Source organism: Brachyhypopomus gauderio, chromosome 5, assembly GCF_052324685.1.
Source record: "Brachyhypopomus gauderio isolate BG-103 chromosome 5, BGAUD_0.2, whole genome shotgun sequence".
Classification (NCBI taxonomy): Eukaryota; Metazoa; Chordata; class Actinopteri; order Gymnotiformes; family Hypopomidae; genus Brachyhypopomus; species Brachyhypopomus gauderio.
The window spans coordinates 8,995,002-9,012,712 of NC_135215.1; the positions used below are offsets into that span (position 1 = coordinate 8,995,002).

Here is a 17,711-nt window from a genome sequence, read left to right on the forward strand (position 1 = left end):
AAAACGCATGTGCGTGTGGCCCTCGTGTGGTTGTTAATGGAACTGCACCCACAAGACCGCTTAAACTAATGTACCATCATTAGTATTACGAACCACTAGAACATTCAAACTATATGACAAGTTGTTTTAATATTTATTGGCGATCTGTATTACTGTATTTTAGTGTAAAATGTAAAGTAAAAGATAGATAGTGGATAGCTGAAAGATTAATCGTTTTAGTTTTCTGAAACGAAGATGGAAGTCAAATCATAACTGCACATATCTTGATCTGATGTTGTGACGACACTAACGCGGAAATGTACTAAATGTACTTTGACTCAGAAAAAAGATGAATATCTTTAAGTTAGTTCTGTTGCTTTTCCCCAAAATATCGTTCTGACTTGTCAAAAGGTTTTGTGATGCACACTCATGAGAAAACAGTTGTGTGATCTCCACAGAACACCCACGTCAGCTGTGGGCTGAAGTTGAGCTGCAAAGGCCATTCACCCTGTACAAACGTGTGTAAGAGTCCACCAGTCTGGGGTATATAGGACAGAAAACACGTTTATGTTCAAACTCTTGCCTATGAACATCGTGAAAGTATGATGCGGTTTGCTGCCTTGCGTCGGGATTGCGTCATGTACCATCATCTGGTAGCAGTTTAGTGCAGGCGAGGCGGAGCGCCGTTACTATTCTGGACGTGCCACGCGTCAAATGACGAAGACTGTGACTCCGCTACATATGCCTTAAAAGGTATTTTGGCTCGTGTAAATGTGTTTATGCATATGTGGTCCATAAGATTTTAATCGCAGGTAGGATATCGTGGACTGTAAGAACCCTTCTGATCCGTTTGAGTGTGCTGGTATGTAAGGCTACGTGTAAATAACTGACGCGTTCAAACCCGCGGGAGTAGTGAGCAGTGTGATCCGCGCTGCGTGTGTGTTTCTGTGCGTACGCATGTGCGCTGGGTTCTGAATGATGAATGTTGGGTTGATGTTTAATCTCTAAGCAGTTTTAGCTGGTGCCCACATTGCGCGCTGTCCCATTTTCATCATGGCGAACGTCCCGGGTGGCGCATCATCAGCGAGCGCGCCGAGCCGCCAGGTAACCGCGATTCTCCTTCTTATTAGAGCATCAAAGGCAGGACGCCTCCTAACGAGGGCTGACCCACGCACTGTCCGTCTCAGTAGGAGAGGCTGCGGTCATGTGCTTAGCTACAGTCGGAGATTAGGGCAAAGCTGTCGTACCCTTAATGCCAAAAGGCTGTACATTCTTTTGGAGTGTGTGATTCCTTTCATTTGATACATAATGGGCACTACATGCATACATTACTTATACATACACTATACACTATATATATCTCCTCACCTTATACATATATGGTTAGGCTAAAGTTAGGGGGAAACCCTATATATATATATGTATATGTATTATATGTATATAATATATAAAAGCCATCATTTAAGCCACTTTACTATGTGGTATGTGGTAACCTTAGTCTAACCTTACACTACATGTTAACGTCATCAGCAGCAATTGTGTAAGCTGAATCAATGTTAAATAGAGCTGTTCACAGAATATGTGTCGCAAAGGCCCATATTTCCAAATGAAATATTACATACTTATTTGATTAAAATACCCAAGTCTCAGGGGTTTTTTGTTTGTTTGTTTTTTGTGATTATTATAATATTTTGATATTCAGCCAAAAACATAATGGTTGTTTGTAGTTTATAGGTATTTATTATGTATTATTTAATTATATATTTATATATAATACATTTATATACTGTATATGTATTTATTTATGTATTTTTTTATCTGTACTCTTTATGAAGATGAGTTACTTTCTTTCTTTTCAGGACCACATCAAAGACCTTGCGAGTAATGATTTGGCTAAGAGGGTTCCAAGTTTTAAGGTAATATTGATGTTTCACACACACTACAATAATGTTCGGCAGGTGTGCAAACATTGTGTTTAAACCGCACATCCTATTAAGGTATTCCATTAGTCATTATGCTCTAGTTAACATCACATCAGGTTACTGAAGCTGTTGTCATGCAACTACATGTGATTCAGCACTTGCCTTTAGTGAGGAGTCTGGCGGAAGCATTTTGCCGATTCACTGTTGCACCAAACTGATGTCAATCATTGTCTTCAGTCAACCCACAATAGAGGCTCTGTGTGGCTTTGTTTTGGCCCTGGTATGAGTTCCTCACAGCACTAAACGCACCCTCACAGACAGGCACAATGACAGCTCTCACACGTCACCCTTCACAGGCGTTCTTAAAGCTGCCAGACTGTGGGCTCTAGGTTAGAGTTTTGGCCTCTGTAGATCAAATGTAATCCCTACGCCTCCCCACCCAGTAGCAGAAGGACTGGTTCTCACCAGGTGAATGTCTCCTGCTGTGTGAAAAGGAACAGCAGTTTCTCAGATGTCCATAAGCCTTGTCAATCAAGCTTCTGATCTCTCCCCCTCTCTCTCCGTCTCTACCTCTCTCCCTCTTCCTCCCTCTCTCTCCCTCTCTCCCTCTTCCTCTCTCTCCCCTCTCCTCCATCTTTCTCCCTCTTTCTCCCTCTCTCTCCCCCTCTCTCCCTCTCTCCCTCTCTCTCCCCCTCTCCCTCTTCCTCTCTCTCCCTCTCTCTCTCTCTCTCTCTCTCACACACACACACACACACTCCCTCTCTTTCTTTCTTGGCTGTGAATGCTTCTACACAGTTCGATATACAGCTCTGCAAGGTATACTGTACATATAGATATAAATGTAAATATGAAAATGTAAAATCTTCTATAAACATGGATAAAGTTACAAGGTAAAAATGGAATATGTTTATATGTAAGTGTCCTGTCAAAAATGTGAAACACTGTGAATCTAACACCAGCAGTGTTAGTGTTCGGGGAACGCTGAGCACCTCTAGCATCTTCACCGCATGCTTCTGAACAACGTGCAGAAAGATTGCAGCTACAGCAAAGCTCTTTAAACATCAGCCATTCTGATGCCTGTTGTGTGCTGGAGTCCTACTGCAGAGGGCTGTGCTAGTTGTGGCAGTGCTTCAGGTCACCTGTAGGGGGAGCCAAAGTTCAAGCAGCTACAGGGTTCGAGGTCATCAACCCAGCCTTTTACGTACTCTCTTCTGATAAACGTTGTGAAATTAACTAGAAGGGAAAATATTTAGAATGGGATTTAGCAATTGATAATGACTAACTTCTATGTAAATAAATAATACCAGACCTTCACACACACTACAGAGTGTTCATTTGGGCAGACAGACGTGCCTGTTGTGCCCCTGTGGCCTCCTGTAGGTGTTCTGTTCTCTATACAGTCAGCAGTGGAATCACCTTCACGGCCCCAAAGAGCGTGTACTATGTACTGGTCCGGCCTGCTGCAAATGTTTACTTTGTGTTTAAAACATACATAAACACCTACAGCTGATTGTTTTCCCTCTATACAAATGTTCTGTTTCTCTTGAAACCTTGTGCACTTAATTCTTAACACAGTACATTGCAGTCATTCACCTGGAAACTTCTCCTAGATGTAGATATTATGTTCTGTATTTCCTCATTCTATCCATATTGAATCATTCCTGATAAACAATGACAAAAGACAATTAAGATCATTCTGATTGGACAGAGTGATTCGCAGTTCTGTCAGCATGAGGGAGTGTGTGATGTTAGTGGAACAGGCCGAGCCTCAGGTGATACACTGCAAATCAGTTTTGTGTACTTAGAGTGCTGGGAGAATATGGACACAGCCTAGAGCGATGACAGAAAGCATGTAACCTTGACGACAATGTGTGTGCAGGATAACACCAGAAAATATTCATCTGTTTCATATGCAACAGATGTAGTTTCAGATCTGGCAAATAACCATAAGCTGTGTAAACAACCACTGTAATTTGTTGCATTGCTATAAAAATGTCATTGCTTCACCTGCCCTCAGTGATCTGGGATTATAGATTTGCAATAGGCTGTATAATCTCTTAGTGACTGCAAATCTGGGATTATAGATTTGCAGTAGGCTGTATAATCTAGGAATGATGTGAAGTGAGAGGTGAGCGTGAACCTGCAATCCTCCAGAATGTGTTTTTCCACCATGGTTAACCGAGTGTCTCACAACGTTTTATGTTACTCAGTGGTGGAAAGTTGACTAATTAAATGTCCTTCAGTTACTGTACTGTACTACTTTCTTAGGAATGGAATTTGTTGATGTATTATGAAATGACAAAACCATTTTGCTTTAACAATTCTTTGAATACCTTTATCCTCCAAAGTGTAGTTCTTGTCTGTGGATTGAGTACTCTCGCACTGATGAGTATATTTGAGTACTTGTGCACTGTTGCTGTTCTGAGTCATTTTGCGTGTTCTTCTCCCGCGTGCCGACAGGCCGCAGACTTGGCGATCCAGCTGAGCGACAGCCGGAAGTCCTGCCCGGAGTTGGAGGGCGTGCAGTTTGGGACGGTGTTCACTGACCACATGTTGGTGGTTGGGTGGAGCAGTGGTGGAGGCTGGGAGAGCCCACGCATCCAGCCCTTTGGGAACCTCAGCCTCCACCCCGCTTGCTCCGCCCTGCACTACGCTGTGCAGGTCTGTGCTGCTACACCACACCCGTTCACCTGCGTTTACCATTAGAATTAAAGAATATGTACTAGATTGTCAACCTTCATATGTGTAAATATTGTGAAAAGCAATTTATTTGCAACAGATGGACTTGTGAAAAACTTACTATGTAACCCTTGACCTTAATTTGACCCCTGCTGGCGTACGTGTTTGTACGTGACGGTGACCTTTCTGGCTGTCAGCTGTTTGAAGGTCTGAAGGCCTACCGTGGCCAGGACGACAGAGTGCGTCTGTTCAGACCCACCCTGAACATGAGACGCATGGTGAAGTCAGCACACAGACTCTGCCTGCCCGTGAGTGACACTCTCAGTCGCATCCTACTGCATACGCTGCAGGACACTACATGACACTACATGACACTGCAAGATACTATAAAATCCTGTATGACACTTTGCTACCCTTTGCTACCCGCAATAAAGTAAAGCATTTGCATGGAGTACTGTGATGTGTAGACATGAAATATGAAAGAATACGTTCCTCTTGTCCTTGATGGTCTGTTATGCAGAGTTTTGATGGTGCAGAGTTACTGGAATGTATCCGGAAGCTGGTGGAGGTGGATCAGGAGTGGGTTCCTCGCTCCACCTCTGGGAGTCTCTATATCCGCCCTACCTTCATGGGTACTGAGGTGAGCGTGGCCCCTTCTGACAGACTCTGGGTTATACCTGCTCCACACAAACTGCCCTCGCTCCGGAATCTCAGGGGTCAGAATTATTTCTGGAACCGTATTTGGACTCCACACTTGTCTACATGTCTATAGATCATTCAAGCGTGTTGACATAATAACATATAATGGTGTATGATATGATATATGATATGATATGAGGTTACACTCATATATCACCTTTCTCAGTACCCAAAGATGTTTTACAATCAACACACAAATAAATAAGTATAATAAATTTGCACTAAATATAAATAAGATCTGTGAGAAGTGTAGTAAGAATGATGGTAGAGGATCAGAAAACACGTGCATGCCCAGTGCATCACCCAGGACATTACATCTTAACCCTCACTAATGTCCTGATCACGCTGATCTGTGAATGAAGGTAACTGACATATGGGTGTGTATTTTATTTTGTTGTGAAAACAAATATGTACCTGTATGGCTTTATTCTGACTAAGCCACTAAGAGTTTGTATGTTTTCAGATCAGTTCCAGTTGTTATTATATATATGTGGATATGCACATTTATTATATTATATTATATTATATTATGTTGTGTTATATGTGTCATGCATTGCAGTACCACATATATTAAATACATTTTATGAGAACCACAATGATAGTTAATAAGCAACACACACAACAAATGGTTTTAACAGTTAAGCTCATTCAGTTAAGGCCCAGACATTCATGGTAAAATAAGGTGACCCTGGGGAACTGAGCAGGTGTGGAGTCAGGTGTTTAGGTACCGTCCAGCAGAGAAACACGCACATCGCTCTGGATACACTGTGTCTGCCCAACACTGTACATGTAAACAAAATACAAGCAATTTTAGTTACTATGGTTGCAGTAGTGTTGTAGTGTGATGTGTCACAGTCAATAGAGAGTTCAGCAAAGATTATTAAACTGGATAAAATTTTATTCAGGATTTCCAGTAGGATTATGGGAGATGGTCCGTACTCTCAAACATGCCCATAACATTATTGTGCTTTCCGGGTTCGGAATGTGGGAGTGTTATCGGAATGTTCCGGGTGAATGCTGGAATTATGGTGGGGGGGGGGGACGACGCTTCGCAGACTAGACTACTGACCCTCTGGCCTTCTGAGAGTTCTAACCCTAACCTTAACCCCAACCCTAGGGTGACAGTAATGCACAGGGCCAGCAGACATTCTGCCCTTGGGGCTTCTGAGAGGCGGTGGTGTGAAGCAGCCAGTTGAAGCCTGTTGTTTTGGAAAAACACATGAACAGAAACATTGATGTTTAACACACAGAGACCTTCCAGTATGACTTCTGAATTTTCCACAGGGCAGATTAATAACTACGAAAATCATTTGGTTGAACTGACTGCCAGTAAAGGAGGTTACACTGATTTAATGATAAAAAAAAAAAACTTTAATAATTATTGTAGCTTAGTTGAAGATCAGATTAAATTTTAGGATCCTTTAAGGAAGAAAACCAGATAATTCCGCAGGGTTCATAATCGGTGTGTGTGTTTGCAGGTGTCTCTCGGTGTGAAGAAGCCTTCTTCTGCATTGCTGTTTGTGATCTTGAGTCCTGTTGGCGCGTACTTCAGCACTGGGGCCAAGCCCGTGTCTCTGTGGGCCGACACCAAATACATCAGGGCCTGGAGAGGAGGGACAGGAGACTGCAAAATAGGGGGGTAAGAGAAGAGGGGCGTGGCTTCACTTATGGCACCTGGAAGTGAATTAGTGCATGTATGGTAATGTGTGTGTGTGTGTGTGTGTGTGTGTGTGTGTGTGTGGTGGGGGTCGTGCATGGAACAGTAGTGGTGTAGGGGAGATCTCCAGTAGGAGACTTAAGACCAGGCCCCTTTCTGGGTAAATGCAGTCTCATGCTGTGACCCCTGACCCCTGCGTGTGTCTGCATCATGACTGAACACGATTGAACTTGTAAGGTGGATTTACCTCCTGACAGTTCTGCTTCAGCAAGTTGTTACCAAGCTGCCAAACATGATGTCATTCTTCCCTGCGATGTTGAAACCTAAATTTGTCTGTAGGGATGAGACCAGTAAATGAGTGTATACAATTTACTGACAGAGTGCTTAATCTGTAAGCCATCTATAATCTCTTTCTTGGCTAAGGAATGAAGCAAAATATTAAATGGTAAAATGTCAACATGATTTACATGAGCATGCTGGCGTTAGGTGTAACATTGACAGTAATTATTGTAGCATCATTACTGTAGTCAGGCGCTGTAGTGCTTCTTTTTAAGACAAAAAGACATCAAGCATTACACTAACTTGTCCGAACACCTTCAGTGCACAAAACATTCAAAAGGCTTATAGGTTAATGAGTGTACAGTTTCTGTTTATGACTGACAAATACAGTCTCAAGGACAAATTCATCTGTTATGTACGAGTTACTACACTAGACAGGAAAGGGAGCTATGTTTTATGCATTGTGAAAGGCTCAGGAGTCCAGACATGTTCCTAACAGCGTGCTTACCAGACTTCCTGGATGCTAATAGGGATGGAGGGTGATCGTGTACTCCACAATAGATCCTGATGGTGGCGCCACTGGGACGGTCACAGCTGTGTGATTAGACATGCTACGGTTTTCTGGAGTCGCTAAGACCAGGTTACTGAAACTGTGTCTCCTTTTGTTAAAACTTAACACACAGCAGCCAAAGCCATACACGCAACACACAAAACATCTCACACTTTTGGAAAAAGCAAATGCTTCATCCAAAAAATACAAAATATTATTTTTACATTCAAACTCTACAACCAAATATCAGATGAACAGCCTTTCCCATATGACAACTACACACTGATGTGACAAATGGGAAACACTACTACCATGTGTTTGAGTGTTCAACATGTACTTCAACTGCTGTGAAGGTCTATCATAGTACTCACATATACATTTATATTCACAAACATACAGGTCACTTATACATTCAGGACATATACTCCATAAAGTAAAACACAGTTACAAGGGGAATGTTTATTTTCTTTTTTGTATGAACAGTACAGAAACACATGCTGTATATACTGTAACACATGCTGTATATACTGTAACACATAACAAAAGCCACCAGAAAGGCTTGTAATCTTTGCCATATAAAATATGGGTTTATTTGGGTCTGGCTACAAGAGCTCGTCAGCATCACAGCCGATGTCCTCTCTGGCCAGGCAGTGGGAAGTGATCTCTGGAGGGATGGATCACAACAAATCACGTGTGTTCAGTGAACCAGTTTGGTACTTGAGCAGCCCGGTGGAAACTTGTGTTGTCCCAGGCAACAAACCCAGACTGTTCTGGTCCATCCCCCTAGTGATGGAGAATGAGTATGGTGTGCTCTGTGTTGAGGAAGGTGGTGATGTGGACAGTGTTGTAGGGACCAAGAGAGGCATCATGGTGAACACCACTGTTCTGTAAAATGGCTGCACACATTGTGATGTTGCTGCCATACTGCCAGGGACTCTGACAATGGCACAGCGTCCTATGATGTTCATTACAGCATTGGAGGACAGTATGAAATTTGTTTCACACTGTCACTGGTCCGGTACGGAGAGTCTCACTGAATGGATGTTGGGTGGTGATGTCAGTAATGATGTGCTGTTGTAGTTGTTAGAAACGTATGCTATTGTTTGCTCTGACCATATTGATGATGGTCTCGTTCTGTTGTGAGGTGGATAGCCATCTTCTTCCCCCAGCAAGGGGTAGTCTAGAAGTGCAAAACATGATTGTATTATGTATAGAGGATAAGCACTTTCTTCTGTTGGAGTCCCTCTGTTGTCGGTTTAATCCAGGGTTTCAGCTCCCACGTTAAAACTTTTGATTACAGACAGTTTCTCTGCTGGTGTGACTCAATGGTTGATTTACTCCTGAGTTTAAATGACTAAACTACCTTTGAGTGTTGTTGGTGGTGTGTGTGTGTTTTTGGTGGTGTGTGTGTTTTTGGTAGGGGGTGTGTGTGTGTTTTTGGTGGTGTGTGTGTGTTTTTGGTAGGGGGTGTGTGTGTGTTTTTGGTAGGGTGTGTGTGTGTGTTTTTGGTGCTGTGTGTGTTTTTGGTAGGGTGTGTGTGTGTGTGTTTTTGGTAGGGGGTGTGTGTGTGTGTTTTTGGTGGTGTGTGTGTTTTTGGTAGGGGGTGTGTGTGTGTGTTTTTGGTAGGGGGTGTGTGTGTGTTTTTGGTGGTGTGTGTGTGTTTTTGGTAGGGGGTGTGTGTGTGTGTTTTTGGTAGGGGGTGTGTGTGTGTTTTTGGTAGGGGGTGTGTGTGTGTTTTTGGTGGTGTGTGTGTTTTTGGTAGGGGGTGTGTGTGTGTTTTTGGTGGTGTGTGTGTGTTTTTGGTGGTGTGTGTGTTTTTGGTAGGGGGTGTGTGTGTGTTTTTGGTGGTGTGTGTGTGTTTTTGGTAGGGGGTGTGTGTGTGTTTTTGGTAGGGGGTGTGTGTGTGTTTTTGATGGTGTGTGTGTTTTTGGTAGGGGGTGTGTGTGTGTTTTTGATGGTGTGTGTGTTTTTGGTAGGGGGTGTGTGTGTTTTTGGTGGTGTGTGTGTGTTTTTGGTGGTGTGTGTGTGTTTTTGGTGGTGTGTCTGTGTTTTTGGTGGTGTGTGTGTTTTTGGTAGGGGGTGTGTGTGTGTTTTTGGTGGTGTGTGTGTGTTTTTGGTGGTGTGTGTGTGTTTTTGGTGGTGTGTCTGTGTTTTTGGTGGTGTGTGTGTTTTTGGTAGGGGGTGTGTGTGTGTTTTTGGTGGTGTGTGTGTGTTTTTGGTGGTGTGTGTGTGTGTGTTTTTGGTGGTGTGTGTGTTTTTGGTAGGGTGTGTGTGTGTGTTTTTGGTAGGGTGTGTGTGTGTGTTTTTGGTGGTGTGTGGTGTGTTTTTGGTAGGGGGTGTGTGTGTGTTTTTGGTAGGGGGTGTGTGTGTGTTTTTGGTGGTGTGTGTGTGTTTTTGGTAGGGGGTGTGTGTGTGTTTTTGGTAGGGGGTGTGTGTGTGTGTTTTTGGTGGTGTGTGTGTGTTTTTGGTAGGGTGTGTGTGTGTGTGTGTTTTTGGTGGTGTGTGTGTTTTTGGTAGGGTGTGTGTGTGTGTGTTTTTGGTAGGGGGTGTGTGTGTGTTTTTGGTGGTGTGTGGTGTGTTTTTGGTAGGGGGTGTGTGTGTGTTTTTGGTAGGGGGTGTGTGTGTGTGTTTTTGGTAGGGGGTGTGTGTGTGTGTGTTTTTGGTGGTGTGTGTGTTTTTGGTGGTGTGTGTGTGTTTTTGGTGGTGTGTGTGTGTTTTTGGTGGTGTGTCTGTGTTTTTGGTAGGGGGTGTGTGTGTGTTTTTGGTGGTGTGTGTGTGTTTTTGGTGGTGTGTGTGTGTGTGTGTTTTTGGTGGTGTGTGTGTTTTTGGTAGGGTGTGTGTGTGTGTTTTTGGTAGGGTGTGTGTGTGTGTTTTTGGTGGTGTGTGGTGTGTTTTTGGTAGGGGGTGTGTGTGTGTTTTTGGTAGGGGGTGTGTGTGTGTTTTTGGTGGTGTGTGTGTGTTTTTGGTAGGGGGTGTGTGTGTGTTTTTGGTAGGGGGTGTGTGTGTGTGTTTTTGGTGGTGTGTGTGTGTTTTTGGTAGGGTGTGTGTGTGTGTGTGTTTTTGGTGGTGTGTGTGTTTTTGGTAGGGTGTGTGTGTGTGTGTTTTTGGTAGGGGGTGTGTGTGTGTTTTTGGTGGTGTGTGGTGTGTTTTTGGTAGGGGGTGTGTGTGTGTTTTTGGTAGGGGGTGTGTGTGTGTGTTTTTGGTAGGGGGTGTGTGTGTGTGTGTTTTTGGTGGTGTGTGTGTTTTTGGTAGGGGGTGTGTGTGTGTGTTTTTGGTAGGGTGTGTGTGTGTGTGTTTTTGGTGGTGTGTGTGTTTTTGGTAGGGTGTGTGTGTGTGTGTTTTTGGTAGGGGGTGTGTGTGTGTTTTTGGTGGTGTGTGGTGTGTTTTTGGTAGGGGGTGTGTGTGTGTTTTTGGTAGGGGGTGTGTGTGTGTGTTTTTGGTAGGGGGTGTGTGTACCTCAGTGGTCACTTTGTACCTCAGAAGCTGTGATGCATCTTCTCATGCTGTCCTCCAAATGGATAAACACTCATGAACATTTGAAACCATGGAGAACCTCTACAGTCACCATGGAGAACCTCTACAGTCACCATGGAGAACCTCTACAGTCACCATGGAGAACCTCTACAGTCAAGGCCGGCCAAAGAGTCACACTCCCTCTGGGGAGCTGCAAACACCGCAACACAGTGGCCACAAACTTACGGCTTCTTCATCTGCAGGAACTACGGGCCGTCTATCTACGCCCAGTACGAGGCTGCAGACCGCGGCTGCCAGCAGGTGCTCTGGTTGTATGGAGATGACCAGCAGATCACCGAGGTTGGCACCATGAACGTCTTCCTCCACTGGATCAACGAGGAAGGAGGTATTGTTTGCCCTTGACTTTCAACTGCATATTACTATTTGTTACTGGGCTGATTTGTATGGCTGTATGAAGAATGTTGATTAAAGGTGAGTGTACTCGTTGTGCAGCCCTTCCCCGTCAACTCTCACGTTCTCCGGTTGTTCTTCCTTTGGGGCCCCAGGGGGCGCTAGTTCTGAATAGGAAAGACACGGAGTCGGTCGTATCAAGAAGCAAGTACACTTTATTGGAGGTGGCTGAATATGTGTTATAGCGTAAGAAGTGCATGTCTACTGGGAATTATATATTTCTAATCAATTCTATGAAACAAGAAGTCTGTCTCGTGACTAGATGAGTGGAGGAAGTGGATGGACATGAGGAAGGTTTTACCAAAGGAGTGAGATTCTACTTGCAGGAAATTCTTACAGTGCGAAAAAATGTAAATTTAAATCTACCCTCAGATAAGGACCTGTCATCAAGCGTTAAACTAAGGATGTTTTGTTTGGCTGTGTATCAGTGACCTCTAGTGGTCAACAAAGGCATGGCGCCCTACGTAAATAGAGAAATGAGATCAAGTGAATCAGGAGGTCCTCTGGTCCTCTTAAACAAGCACAGGGCTTAGAGAGGAAGACAGAAGGCCTGTTGGAGGCCTCACGATTCAACATGGCACAAGCAGCGGATCACAGGCGCTTGACTGCCTCAGTTCGGGCCTGTCAATCAGGGAGCTTATGGTTTTAAAATAGCACCCCACTAGATCATTACAGCACAGTTTGCAAGTGTGACATTGAATTATTTGTTTATTTGTTTGTTTGTTTGATTAGAGGAAGAGCTTGCAACACCTCCTCTGGATGGGATCATTCTGCCAGGTGTCACTCGTCTGAGCATACTGGAGCTCGCACGTGATTGGGTACGACCGCAGCTTCCTGTAACCGTTGGCAGGAATGAAATGCTATTGGCTGATCTCTCTGACCTAATTACCCATGGTCCCGCGCTCATGCAGACCTGCGAAGGCGCTGAGGGGATTCACCCATCACCAAGTCATGTTTTATTTATACACATACTTCTTAATGCAGCATCCCTAACATCACTAACACACCGTACCCACAGTGCAACATTTAAGCTCTTTTATCGAGTGTGTGAGTGTCCGTGAGAGGTGTGTATGTGCTTTACCTGCTGTCCTCCTCTGGGCAGGGGGAGTTTAAGGTGGCTGAGCGTAGCCTGACCATGGCAGACCTGTGCCGGGCCCTGGAGGAGGAGCGTGTGAAGGAGATGTTTGGCTCAGGGACGGCGTGTGTGGTCTGCCCCATCAGCAGGGTGCTGTACCAGGGAAAGGTGAGCGGAGTCAGGCTGTCTGAGGTGAGCGGGTGAAAAGTGTCGTGTGACGTCTGCAGCACGTCTGTGTCTCACCGCAGGATCTTCAGATTCCGTGTGAGGCTGATTTTCCCCCGCTGGCAACAAGACTGCTCAGGGAGCTCACCGACATCCAGGTAGGGTGACACACACACTCACACACACACACTCACACACACGCTCTCACACACACTCACACTCACACACGCTCACACACACACACACGCTCACACACACACTCACACACACTCACACACACACACGCTCTCACACACACTCACACTCACACACGCTCACACACACACACACACGCTCACACTCACACACACACACGCTCTCACACACACACACATGTGCTCTCTCACACACACACACATACACACACGCTCTCACACACACACACACACACACACTCACACACACACGCTCTCACACACACACAAGCTCTCACACACACACACACGCGCGCTCTCACACACACACACACGCGCTCTCACACACACACACACACACACACACACACACACACACACACACACTCACACACACATGCTCACAGACACACACTCACACACACTCACACACACTCACACTCACACACACTCACACTCACACACACTCACACACACACGCTCTCACACACATGTGCACATGCTCTGAAACACGCTCACTCACATAGACACAGGTCTACAGTTCTCAGACTGCATCTGAGACCTGCCCAGCAGGTCTACAGTTCTCAGGCCTTCAGCATTGTCTTTCTGGAACTGATCTTTTACTTTGAAGCTCAGGAGCTGAAAACCCGTGCAAACACATATCAGATGGACCAGACTGATTCATAGGCTCAACGTTTAGCTGCATAAAGAGATCCACATGCATCTGACACATTAGAAGCTTTCAAGAGCTGTTTGAATATGCATGTGATGGACTCTCCAGAGCTCTGGTTCCGACTGAGAACACGGACAGGTGTGACGTGTCAGAATGGAACCCTGTGAATGGATGTGTGACACGGGTGGAGCCGTAGTGACGCGGGTGGAGCCGTAGTGACGCGGGTGGAGCCGTAGTGACGCGGGTGGATCCGTAGCGACGCGGGTGGAGCCGTAGTGACGCGGGTGGAGCCGTAGTGACGCGGGTGGAGCCATAGCGACGCGGGTGGAGCCGTAGTGACGCGGGTGGAGCTGTAGCGATGCGGGTGGAGCCGTAGCGATGCAGGTGGAGCCGTAGTGACGCGGGTGGAGCTGTAGCGACGCGGGTGGAGCCGTAGCAACGCGGGTGGAGCCGTAGTGACGCGGGTGGAGCCATAGTGATGCGGATGGAGCCGTAGAGGGCAGGCTTCTTCAGAAGCACCATCAGTCTGAACCCCAGCTTCAGTGCTGAACGGCGCCGTACAGCTCCACCAAATGACTTAAATATATGTACACAAAATACTGCACAGAGAAGAGTACTTCACCATCACTGTAACATTTTACATGTTTTGTCAAAACATGGTCCATCTTTAATCTATTTACATAATTGAACTGCCAATACTTTTTCTAACTTCTTGCTCTGAAACAAGAACCAGGATCCATCCAGAAATGACTCCACTTCCTTCCCCGAGGAGAGGTGGGAGAGCCATGCATTTAAGCAAATCCTCAAAAGCACCTGTTTGTAAAGAAGCACGCTGTCAGTCACGTAGCATGCTGTCAAAAACATATTTGAGAAAGATCTGCTGGAAGCGCTTTCAGGGAACAGGTGGAAGCCTTTAACCGTGAGGCCATTTTATTCGCACGTCTGTTTCATTAATTTGTCAAAATTCAAAGCTGTGATAATTGGGCCCCTTCCCAGAGATTCAAGTATGCCAGATACTTTTTTAATAAATTTCATATTGACAGTGCCCTACAGCTGAGAATCATATTAGTCCCAGTTGTGCCATGTGCCACCTGTGGACCTGTTCTTATTGGACGGAGGACTTGGAGGGCTGTCCCACGAGTCAGGTGTCTGCACGGCTGGCCATATGCCTCCTCATTAATTGTTGAATGTACTGTAGAACTTTTTAAAAATGCAACTGGCTTAAGGCTGGAATGGAAGACAGTTTGTTCCCCAAAAAGTTATTTTTTCAGTTGATGAGGTGATGACAGAGTGTTTTTATTTCATGCATAACTGTAAACAAGAACATTATTTTCCTTCTGAGGACATTTTGAACCGGTGCATAGAAGCATGCAGCACCCTATATGATTGTGATCATATGATTGTGATCATGTTAATCTCCGGCATGCATGGATGTGAGGGGCGTGGCGAGGGGCGTGGCGAGGGTCGGGGCTGACTGAGTAATGGTAATCCGTGAGCCGCTCACGTCGGGCCACGCTCCGGCTCTCTGAGCACGCTCCTTACACCTCCTGATTACTCTCATTATTGTCCCCACACATGATCTTGAGCCGAGGCGTGTCAAATAAAGCCACACGGGTGTTGTGTGATGTGGGAAAAAAGATTAATGAACAATAAAATCGCCTACGCACAGCAGAGCAGGAAGAGTTGCGGAGGGCTGATGGTGAGTTTGTTGACATTTCGCTGGTCGTTGCGGAGGGAGAACACGCCCCAGTGGAACGCGGCGATGGCACACGCAGCGATGGCACACGCGGCGATAGCACACGCGGCGATGGCACACGCGCGGTGGCATGGCGTCGATGAAAGGCGGGTTTACCAACATGTCCTCCCGTTCGGCTTTCATGTTAATTAGAAACCACATCCCTTTGTTTCTCCACACAGTCTTTATTTGTTCTCCCACTCTGTCCATTAGAGCAAATTTGCAACATGAGACGCAAATAATTGGATTTGTCTGTATGTCTGTCAGGGATGGGGGGGTCTAGCAGCTGGATTTATGTGTTCATGGGGTTTGGTAACCCCATTTAATTTCCCTTCTGCTTCTGTGGGTGTGGAATGTAGTTTTCTGTCTATTTTTTTTTTACCTGTGACCTCTCACCCATGACCTCTCAACTTTGCTTGTCTTCCTTTGCAGTATGGGCGAATTCCGAGTGACTGGACCTGTCTTGTGTAGACATGCCTTGTGAGGACTCAACAGAACAATGCGAACAATAATACACACACACACACACACACACACACACACACACACACACACACACACACACACACACACACACACACAGACAGACACACACAGACTTCTGTATAGGTGAGTTTTCAGGAGGGTGCAATAATTGTATCGTACAGTGAAAATTAATTTTCTTTTTCTTGTACTTGCAATAATGTCCTCCATCAGTGTCCTCTGTAAGCGTATGGAGCTCCATGGCTGATATCTGGGGTCGTGTGTCTCAGCTTGCAGACAGGACAAAGCCTTGTGTCTGTCTGTTTCCAGCCAAAACTCAGACAGACAGAAAAACAGACGACCCTTGTCAGCAGCTCTCTGGAGGGCTAGCGTCACATCGCCAAACGCAGTTATACAGTGTAACATGGCACAGGATATTTTAGCACAGAATCCGATACTGTTAAATCAAATGCACAAACACATTGTGGTATTATATGCAGTGATTGTTATAAGTGATAAATTACTTAGCAAAATGTTTTAGCTCATTTTATTCATGATTATAGATGGTCAGATGTAACAAGAGGATGAACTGGTGAGAGGGACCTTTCACTATGTGAACAAAATATTGTATTGAACTACGAGTTAAAAGCACTTAGGAGGGTAGTTTGGGTGCATTAAGACTGTAGGGCACAGGTGCACACTCCATAGGGCGTAGGGAGCATCCACAATGCATGTGCCCTCAGTGTGCACTTCTAAAGACACTACAGCCTTTGAAGGCTGGATGATTATTATGCGTAAGCACTTGCCATTGATAATTAAATACTGAAAGCTTCACACATGCTCTCTTCAGCAGCTGCTCAGGTGGAAGACAGTGTCCCCGGTATCTATCTATGCATAGGGTACATTTAAACATCCATCCTCGTGATGTATTCACCAAGACAACAGCTCAGATATAAATGCTTTATCCTTTAGACCACTGTAGACCCATGTTGCCTTGAAAAACATTTTAGTAATTAGAAGACAAAGCACAATTTGTTTAATGGTAACTGTTTTATAGAGTAGATTCATACATGTTTATATAGTACTGATGCTGTACTGATTCTGTACTGTACTGTACTGATACAAAATAAGACATTTCCTGCTGTCTTCAGCTCATTAAATAAATAAACTAGAGAGGTTTGTCTGTTTTTCATTTATAACAGAATTACATATACTAAAACTTGCAAAGTTTTAACTGAAAGTATTCAGAAGGCCTCTTCTCCCAATGTGGTGTGTGTGTGTGTGTGTGTGTGTGTGTGTGTGTGTGTGTGTGTGTGTGTGTGTGTGTGTGTGTGTGTGTGTGTGCACTTGTGTGTGTGTGTTTGCGTGAGTGTGCGTGTGTGTGTGTGTGTGTGTGCACTTGTGTGTGTGTGTGTGTTTGCGTGTGTGTGTTTGCATGTGTGTGTGTGTGTGTGTGTGTGTGAGTATGCACATGGGGGAGGGGGAACTGGGGCTATTGTGATGATGTATGGGTATGTATTTGGTAGTGTGAGTTCGGGGGGGTTAAGGCCATTGGTGCAGAAGCTCCAACTCTTCCTCTGTCCCAAACTTATTCATCATCTTAACATGCCCTACTTACATTAAACAGCATTAATTCCTTCACGTCTCTCATATATGCAAACACACACACACACACTCACGCACGCATGTGTTTCATTGGCCTTTTGCCAGAAATGTAAATGCCGCCATCCTCTGTTGCT

General features: G+C 45.0%; 1 protein-coding gene across 5 annotated transcripts; it reads left to right on the plus strand.

Moving 5' to 3' along the window:
* Window positions 1-562: 562 nt before the first annotated feature.
* On the plus strand, window positions 563-17,145 carry bcat1 (branched chain amino-acid transaminase 1, cytosolic). 5 transcript variants are annotated; one of them, XM_077005398.1, is made up of 12 exons: window positions 563-732; window positions 989-1,083; window positions 1,839-1,895; window positions 4,362-4,562; window positions 4,778-4,888; window positions 5,101-5,220; window positions 6,758-6,918; window positions 11,482-11,624; window positions 12,422-12,507; window positions 12,792-12,932; window positions 13,013-13,087; window positions 15,943-17,145. In XM_077005398.1, exons 2-12 carry the CDS (start codon window positions 1,033-1,035, stop codon window positions 15,979-15,981), a joined length of 1,185 nt encoding a protein of 394 aa, XP_076861513.1. In that variant the 5' UTR covers window positions 563-732; window positions 989-1,032; the 3' UTR covers window positions 15,982-17,145. The 5 variants fall into 5 exon arrangements, with proteins under 5 accessions (XP_076861513.1, XP_076861514.1, XP_076861515.1 ...); XM_077005399.1 differs by having other exon boundaries at window positions 992-1,083; XM_077005400.1 differs by lacking the exon at window positions 563-732 and adding an exon at window positions 741-841.
* The last annotated feature ends 566 nt before the right edge of the window (window positions 17,146-17,711 follow it).

What these genes read in the sequence shown, in the direction of transcription:
- bcat1 (XM_077005398.1), top strand. Translation starts at nt 1,033, where the DNA reads ATGGCGAACGTCCCGGGTGGCGCATCATCAGCGAGCGCGCCGAGCCGC. An exon ending in CCCTGCACTACGCTGTGCAG is followed by an intron (nt 4,563 to 4,777) that starts GTCTGTGCTGCT and finishes TCTGGCTGTCAG; the next exon opens with CTGTTTGAAGGTCTGAAGGC. An exon ending in CTACCTTCATGGGTACTGAG is followed by an intron (nt 5,221 to 6,757) that starts GTGAGCGTGGCC and finishes GTGTGTTTGCAG; the next exon opens with GTGTCTCTCGGTGTGAAGAA.